Below are 19200 nucleotides of genomic sequence, written 5' to 3' on the forward strand. Positions count from 1 at the left end.
TTCTCCTTCCCCGTGCAGCCCCGCTCGGTTCCCCCAATGAGGCAGGACGCACTCCTCCTCCTGAGCCCGTCCATGTCATGAGACAGTCAGTATAGTCGCTCCTGACGCCCCCGTGGACTCCTTTTCCACAGCTTTGGTTTGGTTCCATGAAATAATGACATGGTTGCAGGAGTGCACGGTTCTTCTGCTGCTGCTGCAACACTTTGTTTTCTCCCTGGCAGGCGGCCATGAAGACTTGAACCGCTCTCTCTTTGCAGGACAAGGTCAGTGTGCTGCTCATTCACACCTCAGCTCAATGCCTCAAAGGCAACCTGCACTTATGCATTAACTGCATAAGGGCAGGTGGGATGCTGCCCCACCAAATCCAGATGTTTTCCCTTTAACTTTTTTTCCCCCATAATACAGAGCAGTGATTCAATCCTGACATTTTAATGAATTTATCATAATCCATAGTGGTGCCGTGCCCCTCATTCCTTATAGAGTGGCAGAGAGTTTATTTATGTATGTATGTATTTATTTATTTTTTATACAGTGGCACCTTGACTTACAAGTGTTCCAAGTTTTTTCTGTTCAAGATGTCACTTAGTCATTGTTTTTTTTGTCATGCCCTTGCATTTGGACAAGGAGAGACACGGTTGCCGATGCACTTTCAGACGAACAGGACAAACGGTCAAACACGCAAATACAAAATGAGCTGCTGCAGGGCCAACCTGACTTCAGCTCCTGATGTCACTCAATAGGCCACGCCCCTTAAAGGCACACATTCAACACACGAATACTGTAATTCATACAGCATTTACACTATGAAACCAACGTTAAACTTTATTTTCTTTACATTCATTTTTTTTTATGTTGTTTACACAATACAGTGTGATATGTGCTGGAATGGGTTAAGAGCATTTCAATTAAGAACACAATTATCTTGCAAGTCAAGGTACCCCTGTGTTTTAAAAAAAAATTATTTATATCAATCGATTTTCTATAGCGCTTGTCCTCTTTAAGGTGAGCTGGACTCTATCCCAGCTATGTTTGGGCGAGAGCTGAGGGACACCCAGGAGTGGTTGCCAGCCAATCGTGGGGCACATATGGACAAACAACAATTCACACTAACACCTATGGACAGTATAGTCTACAATGAACCTGACACGCATGTTTTTAGAATGTGGGAGGAAGCTGGTGTACCCGCAGAAAGCTGACGCAAGCACAGGTAGAACATGCAAACTCCACAAAAGAGGGACTGAGCCAAGATTCAGACTCAAAACCTCTCAACTGTAAGGCAGATGTGCTCACCGTTAGGTCACTGTGCTGTCATAATGATAAAAATGGACTAAGAAAATATTTAACCTCTCATTGCTCAGTGACTCGCCGTAGTTTGTTTTTATGTCTCAAAAGTATTTTTTGTCAAAATGGCTGTCTATTGTTATACTAGAGCGGCTCCAACTAATGGAGACAAATATAAATTTAAATAATAATAATAATAATAATCGTCGGTGGACGACTGGTTAGAGTGTCTGCCTCACAGTTCTGAGGAGCGGGGTTCAATCCCCGGTCCCGCCTGTTTCCTCCCACATCCCAAAAGCATGCATGGTAGGTGAATTGACAACTCTAAATTGCCCGTAGGTGTGAATGTGAGTGCGAATGGTTGTTTTGTTTGTATGTGCCCTGTGATTCGTTGGCGACCAGTTCGTGGTGTACCCCGCCTCCTGCCCGATGATAGCTGGGATAGGCTCCAGCACGCCCGCGACCCCAGTGAGGAGAAGCGGCTCAGAAAATGGATGGATGGATGGATGGATTATTCATTCCCTATGTGGCCATGCAAATGTGAGACTTGCCCAAGGGAAAAAAAAGTCCAAGCAATTGTGTTGAGTACAGTATTTTTCTTGGAACGTAGACTGCATACTTTCTTGTTGTTGGTGCCCCACCGGTGTTTCGTCCATATAATACATAATCATAATTATTATCTTCCTATTTCATATGACTCTACCACCCTGCTTTCAATTCTACAGGTGATGCGCCTCAGTCAGGATCCGTGATCCATCCAGTGAAAACCAACGCTGCCGGAGAGTTCATCTCCCACTCTCTGTCCCACCATTTCAAGAATGGGCGAGTCAGGCGAGACCTGAGTGCGGTGGGACAGGTTTACTACAAGCTCAACTACACAGGTCGCGCTTTATTGCTCAATTTGACCGAAAACCATCAGCTGCTTTCAAGCGACTACATCCTGGAGCGGCGCAACGGCGACGCCAACCGGACCGAGAGTCGGCGGACGCCTGCGGAAACATCCTGCCACCTTCTCGGCACCGTGGAGGTCTCTGGGGTGAAGGGAACTGCTGCCATCAGCACATGTAATGGACTGGTAAGGAATCACGTTGCAGTACAGTACATGTACTATAGCTCTTAGAAAGACTTATCGCTTTAGTTTTGGCTGGGGGACGAAAGCCATGGGCACGGTGTATTCGTGGTTAGCGCATCTGCCTCAAAATTCTGATGTTGTGGATTAGAATCTCGAATCCCGTACCCCGCTTTTCTTGCCAAGTCATCTGTGCCCTGTGAAAGACCGTCAACCAGTTCAGGGTTTAACTCACTTTCCTCGGCAAAAGTCAGCTGTGCCTTTCGTTTGACTAGTGACCAGTCCAAGGTGTACACCGCTTCTCTTGGCAAAAGTCAGCTGTGCTTTGTGATTAACTACTGTTATTGGTGATTAACCAACTTCGAGCTCTCACGATCATTGCGCAGTGATAGTCGACTATGTGACTCATCAGGGTTCAACTCGTAGTGCAAGGTTAACCCCCTCTGCTCACCAAATGTCTGCTGTTCTCTGCGATTGACTAGTGACTAGTCTGGGGTGTACCCCGCCTCTCACCCAAGTCAGCTGGCATAAGCTCTAGCTCATCTGCAATCCTCATGAGGACAAGTGCTAAAAAATGGATGGATGCATTGTTGGACTAAAGAAGTGGTTCCACAAAGTGGATTAAATTAACAGTCACTCCTGATCTAGATTGTGATTCCAAGGCAGGATGGCCTAAAAAAATTGGTTGCAATCATTTATTATGCGTTAATAAGAAACGCAACTGAGTTTTAGTTATTTCTGTGTTGTAAATCCACGGTATTTGCCTGTGTTTAATGTTCTTCTCATTCTATTCCCATTGTCCAACTAAAGTCCAACAATTCTCTCTTCACCAAGCAAAACACGACGGCCACTCTACCTACACCCTTTAGGTACCTTGCCACAGCGATTGTTACACCACAACAGGCAAGGCATTATCGTTTACGTGCTCACCCAACTGTATTTGCTTAGTGGACTGTAAGAGAGAGGTAATATTGGCCTTAGTTCCCTCCTATGTGGTCGAGGCTAAAATATCTCCATCCGACAGTGTCTTGTCTGTTAGTTTGCCCTTCAAAGACTTCCCGTCACAGTTTGCAGAGCGGTTGCCCTGCAGGCCCACCGACAGCTGCTGCTGATCCTTATAAGCACACCATGAGACCCTTTCCTGTCTTCTTAGTCTCGCTTTCACTCGCTGTCACTGAAATCCCCTATAGCTCCAACCTTTTACTTTGTTGTCCCCTGAGGTACGGCTTCAGTTGGAGCATATTCCTATAACTTGGAAAACAGGTTGATACAAAGAGGTGTAGGGTCATTCATCCATCCATCAATTATCTGTAGTGCTTATCGTGCTCAGGGTTGAGGTGAGCTTACTTCAGGTGGACTGGCCACCAGTCAATCACAGGGCATATATAGAGACAGACAACCATTTACACTCACATTCAGTACTGGACTGAACTGAGCTGAACCCAATCAGAGAAGCCCAACCGATTAGAAATAGTACCTTGGATTTGACGTGACGTGACATTTCGTCCTGTTTTGGCGTGTTTGATTGTGCCACAGCAACAAGTGCCTTCTGTTATGTTAGCGGGGCCTACACTGCCTCTCCCTGCCGAGCCTCATTTGTTACATCTGACTCCGGAGCCAAGTTAATGACAGCCTGTCCCGCTCCGGCATAATTTACAACTGACCCACTTTAGACCCTCCCCAGTAGTCCAGCTCATTGCACAGATATGTGTCACTCAAACCTCATATCTTCAAGATGGAATTCTAGTGTTTTTTTTTTTTTTTTAATATATATATATATATATATATATATTCCCCTACCCCAAACTCCAGGGAATTCATTCTGATGTATTGGCCAGAATTTTCACAGTTGTAGAAGGTTTACAGTTGTTAAAACCCCCAGAGGAGTTCACTTTATAGGCAGGTGTGGGGTGGAAACCTTTCCAGCTGCAGCCTCAGGAAACTGAGTCGCACGGCTTTAACTTATGAGGGGTACACCAATAGCGATATTTAACATCGTAACTGATTTTTTAAATGTGAGTGACCCTACGCATGACGGGTAAAAAAAATTGTCATGATGGTGCTTACGCCCCTTAGTGTTTGGCTTACTTCAGATGACCAAGACAGTATACCACACACACACACACACACACACACACCATATCTCCACCGACAATCATGATTCTTCCTCCCTACAACCAGTTGTTTGTCGTACCACCAAGACTGACCTGTGAGAGGCAACACGATACTGCACTTCTGAAATTACACATTTCCTCATATTGTTTGGGGCAAATCATCTCCACGTTATTGTTGCGCCTGTTAGCTTGTCCCCACAAACTGTGGTCATGCGCTATAATACTAATGTCTTAATTATAATAGGTTTTTTTTGTCATTGTCATTTCAAAATTGATTAGGTTGGTGACTCCAATGTTAGCTTATCTGGTAACTGCAGTAGTCTCCCGATATATTATATAGGAATAGGATTAGCTTTCTTCTGTTTCATAGGAAGAGAATTGTTGGTGTTTTTTTTTTTTTTAATCTGTTCTGGACTACGGTGATGTAGTCTACAGACATGCCTCTGCTACTACCCTCAGACCTTTAAATTCAGTTTACCATTCAGCACTCAGTTTAATTTCTGGTGCTGGCTACACTACTCCTCATTGTTGGTTGGCCCTCTCTCCATTAGACGTGAGATACATTGGCTATTTTTTATTTTTAAAGCTCTTCCTGGTAAACAGCCCTCCTATATCACCAACATGTTTGACCAGTTCCAATGATTTGCTTCTTTTAAAAAGAGAATGTACCAATCTTAATTGGTTCAACTGCTTGAAATGTTAGTGCTCCTATGTAGCTTGGCCCAAATCGAAGTTGACCACAGCCATTAGGAATTTGCCAGCAGATATGTTGAACAGGTTTAACAGTTAGGGCCATTTTCCAAGTGGATTGAGGAGCAAAAATCAGTCTTAACACATCCCATACCAAAGGATAATTGCCCAGGATAACACTGGGGAACGCAATTTTTGTTGAGTTCGGTCTGACAGCTGTTTTAACAGTTTTACTAATTTTTGGGTGCAGAATCCAAAACTGATCTCAGTTTTTCTCTAGCACGTCAACTTTTTGAACTATAGGATCACCGTTTTTTTTTTTTTTTTACATATGAAAAATGTATGTATCTATGTAAATAAAACAATAAGATGTAATAGTTACTAGCTTTGAAAACAAACAAAAAAACAGCATAAATAATAAAATAAAATATAAGCACAAAGTCAATAAAAGGGGCACGAAAGACAGCTTTTAGCTAAAGCATGAAATTATCTGTCTGTTTGAGATTGTCTGTTTCCCCTTAGCAGAAGGCAAAGTCACATTTGTTCAAACAAATTGACTGAGCTCATCTCCGTTATTGAACCCACATGTGACTCTGTCACAACTGCTGGCTGGAAGTCGCTGAGATCCCATGCGAAGCTTCTCCAGTCATGTAAGATGTTCTCCGACAAAGCTTGGCCATTCCCCGAGGCACGCCGCTCTACGAGACCAAACAAGTTCAGACCTCTTACACCCAATTTTATGTGTTTATTTGTTTTGTCTCTTGACACGAAGACATATGAGAATAGCTTTTGACCTAACAGACAGAAAGGAATTCTCTTGTAATGATCCCCTCACTTTATAAGTAACAGCTTTCTTGGGAGAAAGTTGAAAGGTGGTCATTGTATAATGAGCAACCCCCTCCCCTATACCTGTTTCCCACTAATAAGTCCTCGAAGGTCACCAACAGCGGGGACTCTATTCTGGTCACACTGCAAGCCACAGAAGCAGGAAAGAGCCATAAAGCAGTTCCACATGGCTGTTGTATTTACAACACGGACCCACGTTATGGGTCCTGTCACCTCAGATTAAAAACACACTTCCTCCAGGTTGCAGGGATTCAGAGACCGGCCCCATACTTTTCTTGCATAAGAGTTTTGGCTCAAGACCCAAATTTAGAGTGGGAAAACTGACAAAATATTTTTGCAAATCGATAGTTGACATAGATTCAAGTAATAGTCGCAGAAGTACTCACACTCTGCACTTAAATAGTAGTACCTGTACAGACATTTGATAAAAGTAGAAGTAATCATCCAACTCTCGTTCCAGTTACGAGGTTGGGGGTTTCAAATCTGGGCTCTGGCCTTCCTGTGTGGGGTTTGTATGTTTTCCCCGTGCTTGCGTGGACTTTCTTCAGGCACTCTGGCTTCTTTTCACATTCCAAAAACCTGTTTTTTTTTTTAGGTTTATTGAGGACTCTAAATTGTCCATAGATGTGAATGTGAGTCTAAATGCTTGTTTGTCTACAGTATTTTGTGTCTTGCGAATGACTGATGACCACTTTAGGGTGTACCCTGCCTATCACCCAAAGTCAGCTGGGATAGGCTCCAACTCACTTGTGACCTTAGTGAGGGTAAGCGCTACAGAAAATGGATGGATGCATAAATACAATACCCATTTTGATAACTTGTCACAACGAAAAAAGCTCCTGTAGCTAGTGTTGACTTGACTTTTCTGCTATCAAAACAATGCGCTCCTTTGCTAACATTGTAAACTGAATAACAAAAAAAACTAAACTAAATTAGCTAGTGATAACAGATAAAAACTACACCTTACTTGTGCTTTTTTTTTAAAAATCGGACTGAGAATTTTTAAACGGCAGAAGCTGGTGGTGTTACGAATGAGCAGACTAAACATTGGACCACAAAGCAGAGAACCACATTACAGCAAACATACAAGGTTTTATTGAAATAATTGAGCACGACAACGTGATGATGAATAAATACTAACAGAAAAACTACGACGACACAACGTCGACACAAAAAAAGATACAGTAAATAGAAAGGACAAATTGCAACTCCAATAGATGGAGCCACAACACCAGCTCGACGCAGTCAGTGAGAAGGGAAACTAATAACCCAATCTATACTACGCAAATGAGATGGATAAACCTTTGCCCAACAAAAGGTTCGGACTCTTAACTGCATAAGTTAAGAGGTAAGTGGTAACAAAGGAACTCAGCCGTAAAGGAGCTAAACGATGCAGGAAAAGACCAAACTAAAACTAGCACGAAACAAAATCTTAATTACATAAGTTTAAAAGGATTAAACTAGGGAAACAAACAAAGGAACACAGCATAAATTACACGTTTTGAAAGAAACACAGAAGCAGGAAAACTGGAAACTATTTATGTAGGTGTGAGTGAGGAAAGAAAGAATTGGAATGAAATGTGGCGAATCAAAAAGGCACACAAACTAGGTAAGGGCAATGGCAAAAATTCGGCAATATTTTGGCGACTAACTCCGGTTTGTCCTGCGCTTAAGAACCTAGTTGATTATCGTGCAGAACCGCTGTGCACGAGGCCCCGCACATCCTCCCAACTTGGCAACTGGAAAAAAACAACAACACAGCATCCAGACAGAATTACAGGACAATGACAGGTGCTTTTTACTGTATACTGGCATGTGACAACGCATTTACCACAAATCCTTTTTGAGCCAACATCATCCAAAATTCTCTTCAATAAAGCCACAGATGGGGAATATCTTGCTTCTCTGAATCTGTTTTTTCTCAGTCCTCCATGTTGTTGCTGTCCCCTTTTTTTCTTCCTTATAAGGCCCCAAGATCTCAATCAATCACTATCTCAACTGCAGCTGACTACCTCGTTCTATTTACACCTTTTTTATGTTGTCGTCATCCGTGGAGGTTGAACTAATAATGTTGACAAAGAATGGATTAGAAGGAACGTGACTCTCCTAGCACTTCCAACTTTCTCTGCGTGACGTGCGCACTCATGTCCGACAACGAGGCACGCTAAAGCGGCCATGCCAGCGGACTCTCCTCAGGGAAAATGCATTTTCGGGGTGTACGCATAGCTCGGCTAGCTAACTGCACGTCGCAATTGGTGCGGATAACCTTTGGTACGAAAGAAGGCGCTCATGTTTTCATATAATGGGAAAGGGCGACTCATGCACGACCGAGATGCATTAAGCAGCGCTGTTTTACTCACACCCATAAAATCAGGAAAACTGAAATGGTGAATAACTGTTTAATACTATAGCGCCACAAATCAGGACTATATAGTTCTCGGTCTTTAGACGTTTTCAGCATTCATCTTCAAACGTAAACTGTATTTCCAAACAAATCTCTGAATTCACTTTACAAGGTCTTTAAGTACAGGACCAAAACTTTTTGCATTTTGTTACTTCCCACCACTGACGGGTGCACACGGTCATTTGCGGAGCACAGGTAGTGTCAATAAAAGAGTGCACAAGCCCAGATGTACATTCGCTTTGCAGATCATATCAATCAAGCAGAGCAATGCGTTTGGATGGGCCTCCTTGTAGGATTCCTTCCCGGCCCATCTGCACTCCACCACCTGCTTTGCTCTTTGGAAGTTCAAAACTGCACATATATAGTATAGGAGATCACATGGTGGTCCGATAGCAGCGAAAGCCCAAGAAACGTGCAGGAAACCTAGGTTTCATACAGCACATCGTGTGTTTGTCTGTGTTTTGTCTTGCGAGCTTTATCTGCTAACGTGAGAACGGGCTGACAGTAAAAGAGAGTGTGAGAGCAGTGAAATCAGCTGTGAGTTGTGCACAGAACCTCTGGGAAACGTCCGTCACATTCACCGGGGATGTATCAGCTTACATGCTTTGTGGATGAGTCCTTCAACACTTGTAGCCAAAGGCCATTCGCTAAATGTTTTCCTCCCTATTTAATTTCTTCTCACTTTGGGTGGGGATGCAAGAAATAAAACTGCTCCGTACGGTAGAGCCACCAACATGGAACACGACCGCCAACATGTTCCAATTTCCACAAAATGTTTCTCATCCGTTAACAATAAACACGTAATTCCTAACGCAAAATTCACAAAATGTCGCTAGGCATGCTGGGAAGTACAGTTCCCTGTTGAGCGTTGGGGAAGTTGACACCAGGCATCCCAGTATGCCTTTTATCGTTAATGTTAATTGTTGTTTGTGTTTCCTCGTTGTGTAATGGTAGTTGTATGCAAGTTGTACTTACATATAGTCGCGGTCGAAAGGGGGGTCTCGCACAGGGCCCCATTCAAGCAAGGACTGCCACTGACTGACCCTAATAAGGACGAGCGCCAAAACAATTGTATTTTTTTTCATTCAGCTGGGATAGGCTCCAGCTCAGCCGCAACCCTAATGAGAATAACCACTATGGAAAATGGATGATTTTATGGAAAATAAAATAAAATGGATACATCTGCATTGCAGGGCAATTTGCTTTTTCATTGACTACAGCGGCAGGTTGTTTGTGATTCAATAAAATAATATAGGTGGCGCTTCAAAACGTTTCCCCGATAAGAACGCCAGGCCTCACATTTTTGGGCGGGTCTGCGAGGGTCAGTCACCCACTGTCATTTGTTCGCAATTGTCCGGTTTTGTCTAATTAAGCAGCGTCGCTTTAACTGTTACCATCAAGAAATAACACAGCTCACTTTCAAGCGCACGTTCTGTTCTTTTAAGAATTATAGTTTGGAGCAGCCAGGACAAAGACAAGTATGTATGGCAGTGGTTTTAGTCCTTGAAAGTATATTTGTTATTTTAAGACACTTTAATATTATGCACAGTTTGAACATTAACACATGCACTTGAATAATGGACAATTGGGGGGGGGGGGAACCTACTTAAATGATTCAATTTAACATGTTTTGCACATAACGTAAATAAAAATGGCACTTCCAATAAAATGTTTAAAACAAAAATTAGAGATTAAAAGCAAAATTATTGTACTTAAGTTAAATACAACTGAATTGTATTTTAAAACTGCACTGTGCTTGAAAGGTAAAAAAAATATACTCGACTACTTGTGCAAGCCCACATACCACTTGTGGTACTCTTATTACAATTTGATCATCGCTGATCTGTCTTGGGCATAATAATTGATCCATATGAATTCTGTCGATTGGGTGGAATTGAATCATAATGTTTTGAAGCATTTGAGGCAAAATGCAGTGTATTGCTTGTTTGCCGTCTTAAGAAGTAAAAAGTGTGGTCTGGGAAGCTGACCTACATCCACAGCAGCATTATTCTGTTCATTGTGACAATGGCATAGAATCAGGAGTTCAGAACATTCAGAGAGATTCTCCCATCCCTCGAAAAAAAAAAATAGCTGACTCATGTTTTTACCATGGTGGCCTATTTTACAAAGGCACCCCAAATGAACTCTGTGAACTACCCCCCCTAAAGGAAAAATGATATCCTGTGCACATCTTTGAATGAACATGTTTGGGGAATTTTTTTTCCCCCCCGCTTATGAAAGTGGTCAGGATGACCTAGAAAATTTAAACTGTGCATAACTGGAGCGCTGCAGAGAAGCAGGACATAGCACATGGCCTGAATTTTCACAGCTGCTTTTGGCTCCTCACACACTGAAGAAACCGGCCAATCGGATGCAAGGACCAGGAAAATATTATAGACACCTCTTTGTAAAATGCGGTTTATTTCAACACCAATGCAAACCACAATTGTACATATTATTGTTGCTACTTTCTGCAGCTGCGGCAAAGATTATCACACTCTGTAGTAGTAAAATAGAAGTGCAGATAGTAAAAAACAGCAAAAGATGCGAGCTTGCTGACAGGGTGGACATTTTTGGCTAATGTTGGCATTTAAAGAGCACATGGTGGACCTTCACTAGTTAGCAAGCTGAATGTGTACTGTTTAACAAATAGCTTTCAAATTTCTAAAATATTTTAATAACTATTATCCAACTACACGCATAATGATGATTAAAAATTTCGAAACATAAGTCAATATTTATTGTGCAACTACTGTTTCAGCCTCCATTGAAGAAAGACAAAATGCTGGTTGTGTTTTTAAAAAGAGAATGTACACCATATTGACAGGGTGGACAGCAATTTTAGGGACACATGCAAAATGTTCAATATCATTATGAAAATGGAATATACAGCTCTTGTATTGGATCGCATTAGATTATCTCATTGAGCATTATTTGGCCATCTTTCATGCAAGTGGCTTGAAAGACAGTGAGAAGTTAATCCAGTCTAGGCTTGTTTGGACTGCACACTCACATTCGCATACAACCTGAACGTCCACACATAACCACATTGATGAAGATCGCCTTTAGCCTGGGCCAGAGGTGAAAAAGATACTTAACACGAGATGTCAAGTCCACTCCTAAAGAAAAATATCCAGAACTTTCTTTTATGCCTCTGAAATACTTCTTTGTTTGTGCTTGGAGGGTGTGTGTCTACGTACCTTTGTGTGTGCGTGTCAGAAAAAGGCAAGTGCTACACCAGTAAGAACTTGCATGGCATACTTGGCAAGACGTCGCTTTATTGCAGACAGAATGTGCCTGCGGGGGGTGGAAAAGGAGAAAGGGAGGGATGTCTAACAGCTCACCTGATGAATAATGATTAAATTGACTGAGAAACGACCTTTTTCTGGGGATCCTATAAGTTGGCGTCTTAACTTCTTGTTGGAAAAGAATCTTCATGTAACTGAGCTGTGTCAATACAGTAAAAAAAATAAAAAATAATAATAATAATAAAATTGCCCATAATCACATATCAGCCTCATCACACATGCATTTTTCTCTCCCCAACAGAGAGGCTTCTTCTCCCTGCCGGAGGGACACTTTTTCATTGAGCCGCTCCCAAAATCTCCGAGTGATCCCGCAGGTTCCCCAGAGCCGCACATCATCTTCCCGAGAGTTGTCACGGTAACGCACAGGGGAAAACGCAGCGCCGAGGGCGAACAGACACCCAGGCCGTGCGGAGTAACAGGTATTTGTCTGCTTTTCCAACTGATAATCTTTTCACTTGTTTAGGCAGGGGGGTACAAAGTAGTATCAGGGCAACAGTATTAAAAAAAAAAAAAAAAAAAAAAGGGGGGGGAGGGAATTATACTACTCTACTAATTTTATTATTTTTTAAAAACTTTTTTGTTATTGTGATTTTACACTGTCTTTTTTTCCATTGTGGCCCTAATACTTTGGAGTACATGCAAGCAGAATTCAAAGGAAAGTGAAGGAAGTGCAAATGTCTGAAGCCACCATTAGATGAGTTGTTTTAGCAATGTTACAGTGAAGAAAAAAAAAAGTAATTATATGAGGAAAAAGTCAGCTTTTTTAAAAGTATAATGTTACAAAATGAATAATTTTTGAGGAAAAAGTTGTCATATTATGAGAATAATTTTCGATAATAAAGTTGAGTATTACCCAAATAAAGTCGTAATTCTATGGAAATAGAGTCATAATATTATGAGCATAAACATATGAGAACTATTAAGGATTGAAAAAGCTAACATTTTTTCCCTCATAATATTATGACTTTACACTTTTAACATTTCAATTATATTGTCAGAACTTTTTCTCCTCATTAATTTTTTTTCTTGTACCAGTGAGATTTTATTCTCTTGGCAGTGCTACACAGTGAATATAAAAAGTCTGCGCACCCCTGTTCAAGCACCAGTTTTTGGTGATTTAAAAAGTGGATTTTTACTTTCCACTTCGAAAAGATGTCATTTTTCTTTTCGATTGAGTCTTTCAGGTTATAGGTCACACTAATGGCGGAAAAAGTTTTGAAATTCAAAACATTATCAATATACTGTACAATATTGGATACAGTACATGTCCTCATCCACCATTATATTTGTTGATTTTGCAAAATGGACTAGAATGTGTGTTGCATATGCAGTTGTGTGTCCATGTTTGTTAGTTAGCAGGCTAAATCCTGGTTCATGGAGGATGACAAACAAATTTTTGCATCGGCGCTTTTTGCCAAAATGTTGCTAATGTTAAAATGACTGTTGAGAAAAACGCTTTAGAGGTCTCCAATAGTTTTCCCACGTACGCCTCAGATGGCGACTTTGTGCGGCTGGAGAGGGAGAGGGAGGAGTGGGAGTGGGAGCACGGTCCGACGCAGTCCCGCTCCCGGCGCTCGGTCAGCAGGGAGCGCTGGGTCGAGACCATGGTGGTGGCCGATTCCAAGCTCATCGAATATCACGGCAGCGACAATGTGGAGTCCTACATCTTCACCATCATGAACATGGTGGGCATTTTTTGTTACTGTATATTTAAAGAAGACATACAATATCTCACAAGTGAATACACACCTCCAGTTTCTGCAAATATTTCAAGATATTTTTCCATGCAACGATGCTGAAGACACTTTGCTACAGTGTAAAGTTGTTAGCGTACAGCTTGTATAGCAGTGTATATTTACGATCTCCACAAAGCCATTAACCGCTGTCAACAAAAGTGAGTACACCCCTAACTGAAAATGTCCAAATTGGGTCCAATTAGCCAGTTTTCCCTCACTGGTGGTGTCATGTGACTCGTTTTTGGTAAAGGGTTTCAGGTGTGACAGAAGTGCAGGTGTGTTAAATTTTGGATTATCACTCACTTTCTCATACTGGTCATGGCACACCACACCATACACTTTTCACAAAAAGTGGATATATATATATATGTTATTTATGCACCTTCTGTTCTGCCTGTCATTATACGTTGCCAACATAGATAGATGAACAAAAATACTGTATGTGGTCTCTCATGGCATACTAATGTGCCACAGCACACTGGTTAGGAATCACTGCACTTCTGATTCTGATGGATACATCACCAAACAGAAATAACTCACGGTTCACCGAGCAATCAAGTTAGTGCCGCTTATCAGAAACTAATCCTGTTAGTTAAGGCTAATCTCATCGAAGCTCTGCTTACCTCTTGGCTTTGACATGATACACGGGGTCGTTGCACTCGTGGGGCTTGTGGGTATTTCTGCATGGTTCTGGATCTTTGGCAAGCCTGCTCATCATGTCACAGGTGGAGAAAGTCAGCGGGGGTTGGGGGGGAGTCAGTTGTTATGTCAGTGAGCCTCACTGTTACATAACAGTAGAGCAGAACGGCTTGCTCACAGACACATTTTCAGAAATAGGCAGGTAACAAAAGATTGAATTGGTTGTTTAATTTGAGTGCAGAGACTCAACTATTTGTATAAAATCAATTAAAGGTCCACTTTTCCATAATATTTCCCTTTGAAATGTATGTTGGCAAGGTGGCGGGCATCTTCCACGACGCCAGCATTGGGAATGCCATCCACGTCCTCTTGGTTCGTCTGATTCTACTACAGGGAGATGAGGTAAAGATACTGATGAGGCTTTTAAATCTCTCTTTTTTTCACAATACATGTACTGTAATTTGAATTAGGGAAACAAAATATAAATATTTCTACATTTGTTCAATTCAAGTGGTGTTGTAATGGTATTTCGACCACACAGAAAGGCCTGAAGATCGTCCACCATGCAGACACCACTCTGTCCAGCTTCTGTGCCTGGCAGAAGAACTTAAATCCACAGAGTGACACACATCCCGCCCATCATGACCTGGCTATGTTGGTCACCAGGCAAGGAACACACACACGCGCACGCGCGCGCACACACACACACACACACACACACACAAATATTCCTTGGTTTGTGATTGGACTCCAAGGAAGGACATCTGTGCCGGGATGAACCAACCCTGCGAGACCTTAGGCCTGTCTCATCTTTCTGGCATGTGCCAACCGCACCGCAGCTGCAACATCAACGAGGATTCGGGCTTACCGGTGGCCTTCACCATCGCCCACGAGATGGGTCATAGGTGCGTGTCTGTGGGTCGTGGCCAATTCAGTGCTTGCGTCCATTGGAAGCTGCATTTGAAAGCCATAATGTGTGATGGCTATCCCAAATTGAAGGCATCTGTCCTCGGCCACCACCTTTGTATTACAAAATTCTTTGCATGCCATAAACTCTGTGGGAAGTCACTGATGGTGTAGTGGTACACTCGCCTGACTTTGATGCAGGCGGCATGGGTTCAGTTCCCACTCAGTGACGGTGTGAATGTGAGTGCGAATGGTTGTCCGTGTCTATATGTGCCCTGCGACTGACTGGCGAACAGTTCAGGGTGTAGTCCGCCTTTCGCCCGAAGTCAGCTGGGATAGGCTCCAGCGTCCCGCGACCCTAACCAGGATAAGCGGTGTTGAAATGGATGGATGGATGGAACTCTGTGGGACCTGAAAATGTATTTTCAGAATCAAAAGACAATGAAATTAACATTCACATCAAACTCATGTTACGGGAGACAGCACACACCTGCCACCAAAAACCCCAAATAAAGTGCAGATGATCTAGTAGGCTTTTCCTGACATATATGTAGTCATATCTTTCAGCACAAGGCATGGTCAAGAGCTTACACAGCATCAGAGGGATCGCATTGTTCAAAGTTGTCAGTCATGAAAATGGTACAAAAGAATTTCCAAGGAATTAAATATACTATGGAACACTGTGAGAACAGTCATCACAGAGCTGAGAAAATATGGCACAAGAGTGATATTACCAAGAACAGGACAACCGTCCAAAATTGATGAAAACAGGAGAAGAAAACTGGTCAGGGAGGCTGCCAAGGGGCCGACATCAACATCGATTTCGACACATTTTCCCACATGTGTTTGGGAGATTTCAAGTACCAAAAGTGAGCGATACCTAGAGTGAAGCATGGTGGGGACAGCATCATGCTTTGGAGTTGTTTTTCCTTAGCTGGAACTGCGGCCTTGGTCACAATTTAGGGAATTATGAACAGTTCCAACTAGCAGTCGGCGTTAGCACAAAACCTTCAATCTTCGGCTAGAAAGCAACAACAAAACATGTCAGGAAAAGCCTACTAGAACATATTTGGCTTTATTCGCGTTTAAATAGATGCACTTTATATGGTGGCGGGTGTGTCCGGACACCCATTTAAAATAAGTTTGAATGTGACATACAGTATATCACCAAATCCTGGCATTTGAACAGGGGTGTGTAGACTTTTTATATCCCCTGGATACTTGTACATGCATCAACAGGACTATACATACTATGCAGTTGGTAATGAAACTGGAATTAAAGTTGTAATAGACACAAATACCTAATACTGTAAGGTATTTGTCGAAGAATAGTAAATAGCACAGAAAACGAGCAGCTCATATCTGACAGAATTCTCGTAAAAGAGCAGTTGTTCTTCTTGTCGGATGTGCTGGAGCGCAGCTTCGGAATCCATCACGACGGCCAAGGGAACGACTGCGAGGTGGGAGGGAGGCACCCGTTCATCATGTCCAGACAGCTGATGTACGACAGCTCGCCTCTCACTTGGTCGTCCTGCTCTAAGGACTACATCACACGCTTCCTCGAGTGAGCCCCCATACACATTCACACTTTGCTTTTGTTCTCTTTATGACCCTAGAGTCAAATCAGTGGCCATCTTATAAGGTCTTTAAGGGATTATTGTGCCACCGTATGTCAAGTCAATTTATGGACCTTGAAGTATATTTTATCAGTCCACTTAATCCTTGTGCTCTCCTCAAACAAACTGCTATAAAATTATCATACGTCAAAAATGTTTTCTTTTTTTTTTTTTATAAATCACCTTCATATTGTCCTTTCTGACAGTCGTGGATGGGGTTTCTGTTTGGATGATCGTCCTTCCAAAAGAGACCTGACCACGCCTTTGGCGCGCCTCGGCGTTCGCTACACCACGCACCACCAGTGTCAGCTCCAGTACGGGCCCAATGCCACCTTCTGCAACGAGGTGGATGTAGGTCATTGCAATGTGATCAACTTAAAAGTAAATCATGAATACTTATAAGTGGCGCACCGTTCATTTGGTGCCTGGGACTTCAGCGGAGTCTTACCCAAGTTAATGTGTTTTTAATAAGGTAACTAGCACTTTAGAATATTGTACTTTGTAAAAACATAATTAAATTTAATGTAAAGAATTAAACAGTTTTTGCCACAGTTTTTGCTTCAAGTCAATGTACATTGTGCTGCTCCTTCATGTGCGCTCGCCTTGGCCACCCGGGGCCATTATAATACAGACATACAGATACTGTCTATAGAGACGAATATCTGTTGCGTACGGAGTTTTAAGGCTGCAACATCGATGCTATTTGTTAGCCCTTTTATGGCATTTTGCATTGTCTGTTAGCATTAAGCTAAATGGACTTTACTGAGGTAATGCTATGTGGTTGTTTTCAATACATATCGTGTAATTCTCTTTGTTTTATGTTTAGTTTAATAGTAAACTTCAACTGGTAGTGGTAATAAACAGCTCGAAGTCTCTTTTTAGAAGAATTATTCGGTGTTTGCCAAACTGCTCCTTGTTGTGAAGTGAGTTCAGTTAACTGCAACTTTTTGCTCACAAGTCAAAGCAAAAACTCATGCAAACGACTGCTTGTATCGCGAAAAAACTCCTAGGTCCAGTCACTCGTATCTGTGTCTAATTGCTGGTGATTCATGTCATTTTTTTAGAACATTTGCCAGATTCTTTGGTGCTCTGTGAATGGCTCTTGTCGCTCTAAACTGGACTCGCCTATTGATGGGACTCGTTGTGGACCAGAGAAGGTATAATTGCCAAACTCCTTCAGGATGCTCCTGGCTTGTATTTGTCCCCTCATAACCGCATGTCATGTGCTTTCACCTCAGTGGTGTATCTCTGGAGAGTGTGTGATTGTAGGTAAACTGCCTGAGACAGTGAATGGAGGCTGGGGACAATGGACTACTTGGTCTCATTGCTCCAGGACTTGTGGGACTGGAGTTCAGTCAGCAGAGAGAGAATGTAACAACCCCAAGTAAGAGCTCATTTTACATCATCTAGTTTTATACTTCAAAGTCTGCACGCTATGAAATATTCCAACTTCCCCACAGGCCAGAGTTCGGGGGGAAGTACTGCACGGGGGAGAGGAAGCGCTATCGGACGTGTAACACAAGACCCTGCCAGAAGGATAATCCCACGTTTAGAGAGATGCTGTGCAGTGAGTTTGACACTGTGCCCTACCACAACGAGCTCTACAAGTGGATTCCTGTGGCTAACCCCTGTGAGTACTCAGACAGACCCCACACAAGCTTTACAAGTTGGTGTGTATGCTATCTGTATGTCTTCCAGTAGGGGGCAGCATTTACAATGGAATACTCACAGCTTTAACTTGTATTTTTTTTGCCGTGGGTTTATTTAGACCCGTTAAGACACCGGACTAATTGCATCTTCTCTCCCCCTAAATACACTGATGATAGTTGTAATTATCATACATTTGACCATTTTTAAACACTGCTGATAATACAAGTCCCAGAATGCACTGCAATAACTTTTGCATTCATTGCATACTTTGCTGCCCCTCTTCTCCAATAGTGCACATAAACATAAAGTTTTATTTGCATCAACATTAAGTTGTTTTCTTATGGGGGGGGGGGGAAAAAAACTCGTTAATTTGTTCTTGCTCGTCGATATTAGCTAGACTGAGGGGCCTACGCACATGAGTACAGTGGCCTTTGCGGGTCATAAAGTGTTTGGCAAAGTACAATACTCTAATGTAAAAGTAGAACTTGTAATGAGTTACAGTAATCCCTCGTTTATCCGGGGTTAGGTTCCAGACCACCCCCGCAGTCTGTGACATCCGTAAAGTAGCGACCACCGATTTTTGATCATTTATACATATTTTAAAGCTGTATGAACCTCCCCATAATTATTCTACCATACTCTTGTAAACACTTTCTTTACTCTCAATCACTTCTTAAACTCTTAAACCTACAATAATGCACAGTATTACTATAAACTATGTACATTTTATTCCCACTTTTGCCTCTGCGCTCACGGAAAATACGTGTGATACATTACAATGTCAATTCCTCCCCGTCTCCCTGCAGTGAACCCTTGCGAGCTGCACTGCCGGCCCGACACCGAGTATTTTTCGGAGAAGATGCTCGACACTGTGACTGACGGAACACCGTGCTTCATGAACAACAACTCCAGAAACATCTGCGTCAACGGAGTGTGCAAGG

The 19200-nt window shown here is 42.4% G+C and overlaps 1 protein-coding gene across 2 annotated transcripts in view; it reads left to right on the plus strand.

Annotated features, from left to right (window-relative positions):
* adamts12 (ADAM metallopeptidase with thrombospondin type 1 motif, 12) overlaps nt 1-19200 on the plus strand; it is a 29437-nt gene continuing 10237 nt past the window's right edge. Inside the window, exons 1-13 of one of the 2 annotated variants that reach the window (XM_061672083.1) lie at nt 1-263; nt 2007-2356; nt 11954-12131; nt 13207-13397; nt 14406-14489; nt 14629-14753; nt 14843-14992; nt 16414-16557; nt 16816-16960; nt 17674-17766; nt 17848-17993; nt 18070-18239; nt 19066-19199. In XM_061672083.1, the coding sequence (XP_061528067.1) occupies nt 155-263; nt 2007-2356; nt 11954-12131; nt 13207-13397; nt 14406-14489; nt 14629-14753; nt 14843-14992; nt 16414-16557; nt 16816-16960; nt 17674-17766; nt 17848-17993; nt 18070-18239; nt 19066-19199 (2019 nt within the window). In that variant the 5' untranslated portion in view covers nt 1-154. The remainder of the gene's footprint in view (nt 264-2006; nt 2357-11953; nt 12132-13206; nt 13398-14405; nt 14490-14628; nt 14754-14842; nt 14993-16413; nt 16558-16815; nt 16961-17673; nt 17767-17847; nt 17994-18069; nt 18240-19065; nt 19200) is intronic. The other variant, XM_061672084.1, reaches the window with a different exon arrangement.

This window comes from Phycodurus eques, chromosome 3 (genome assembly GCF_024500275.1).
Source record: "Phycodurus eques isolate BA_2022a chromosome 3, UOR_Pequ_1.1, whole genome shotgun sequence".
Taxonomy (NCBI): domain Eukaryota; kingdom Metazoa; phylum Chordata; class Actinopteri; order Syngnathiformes; family Syngnathidae; genus Phycodurus; species Phycodurus eques.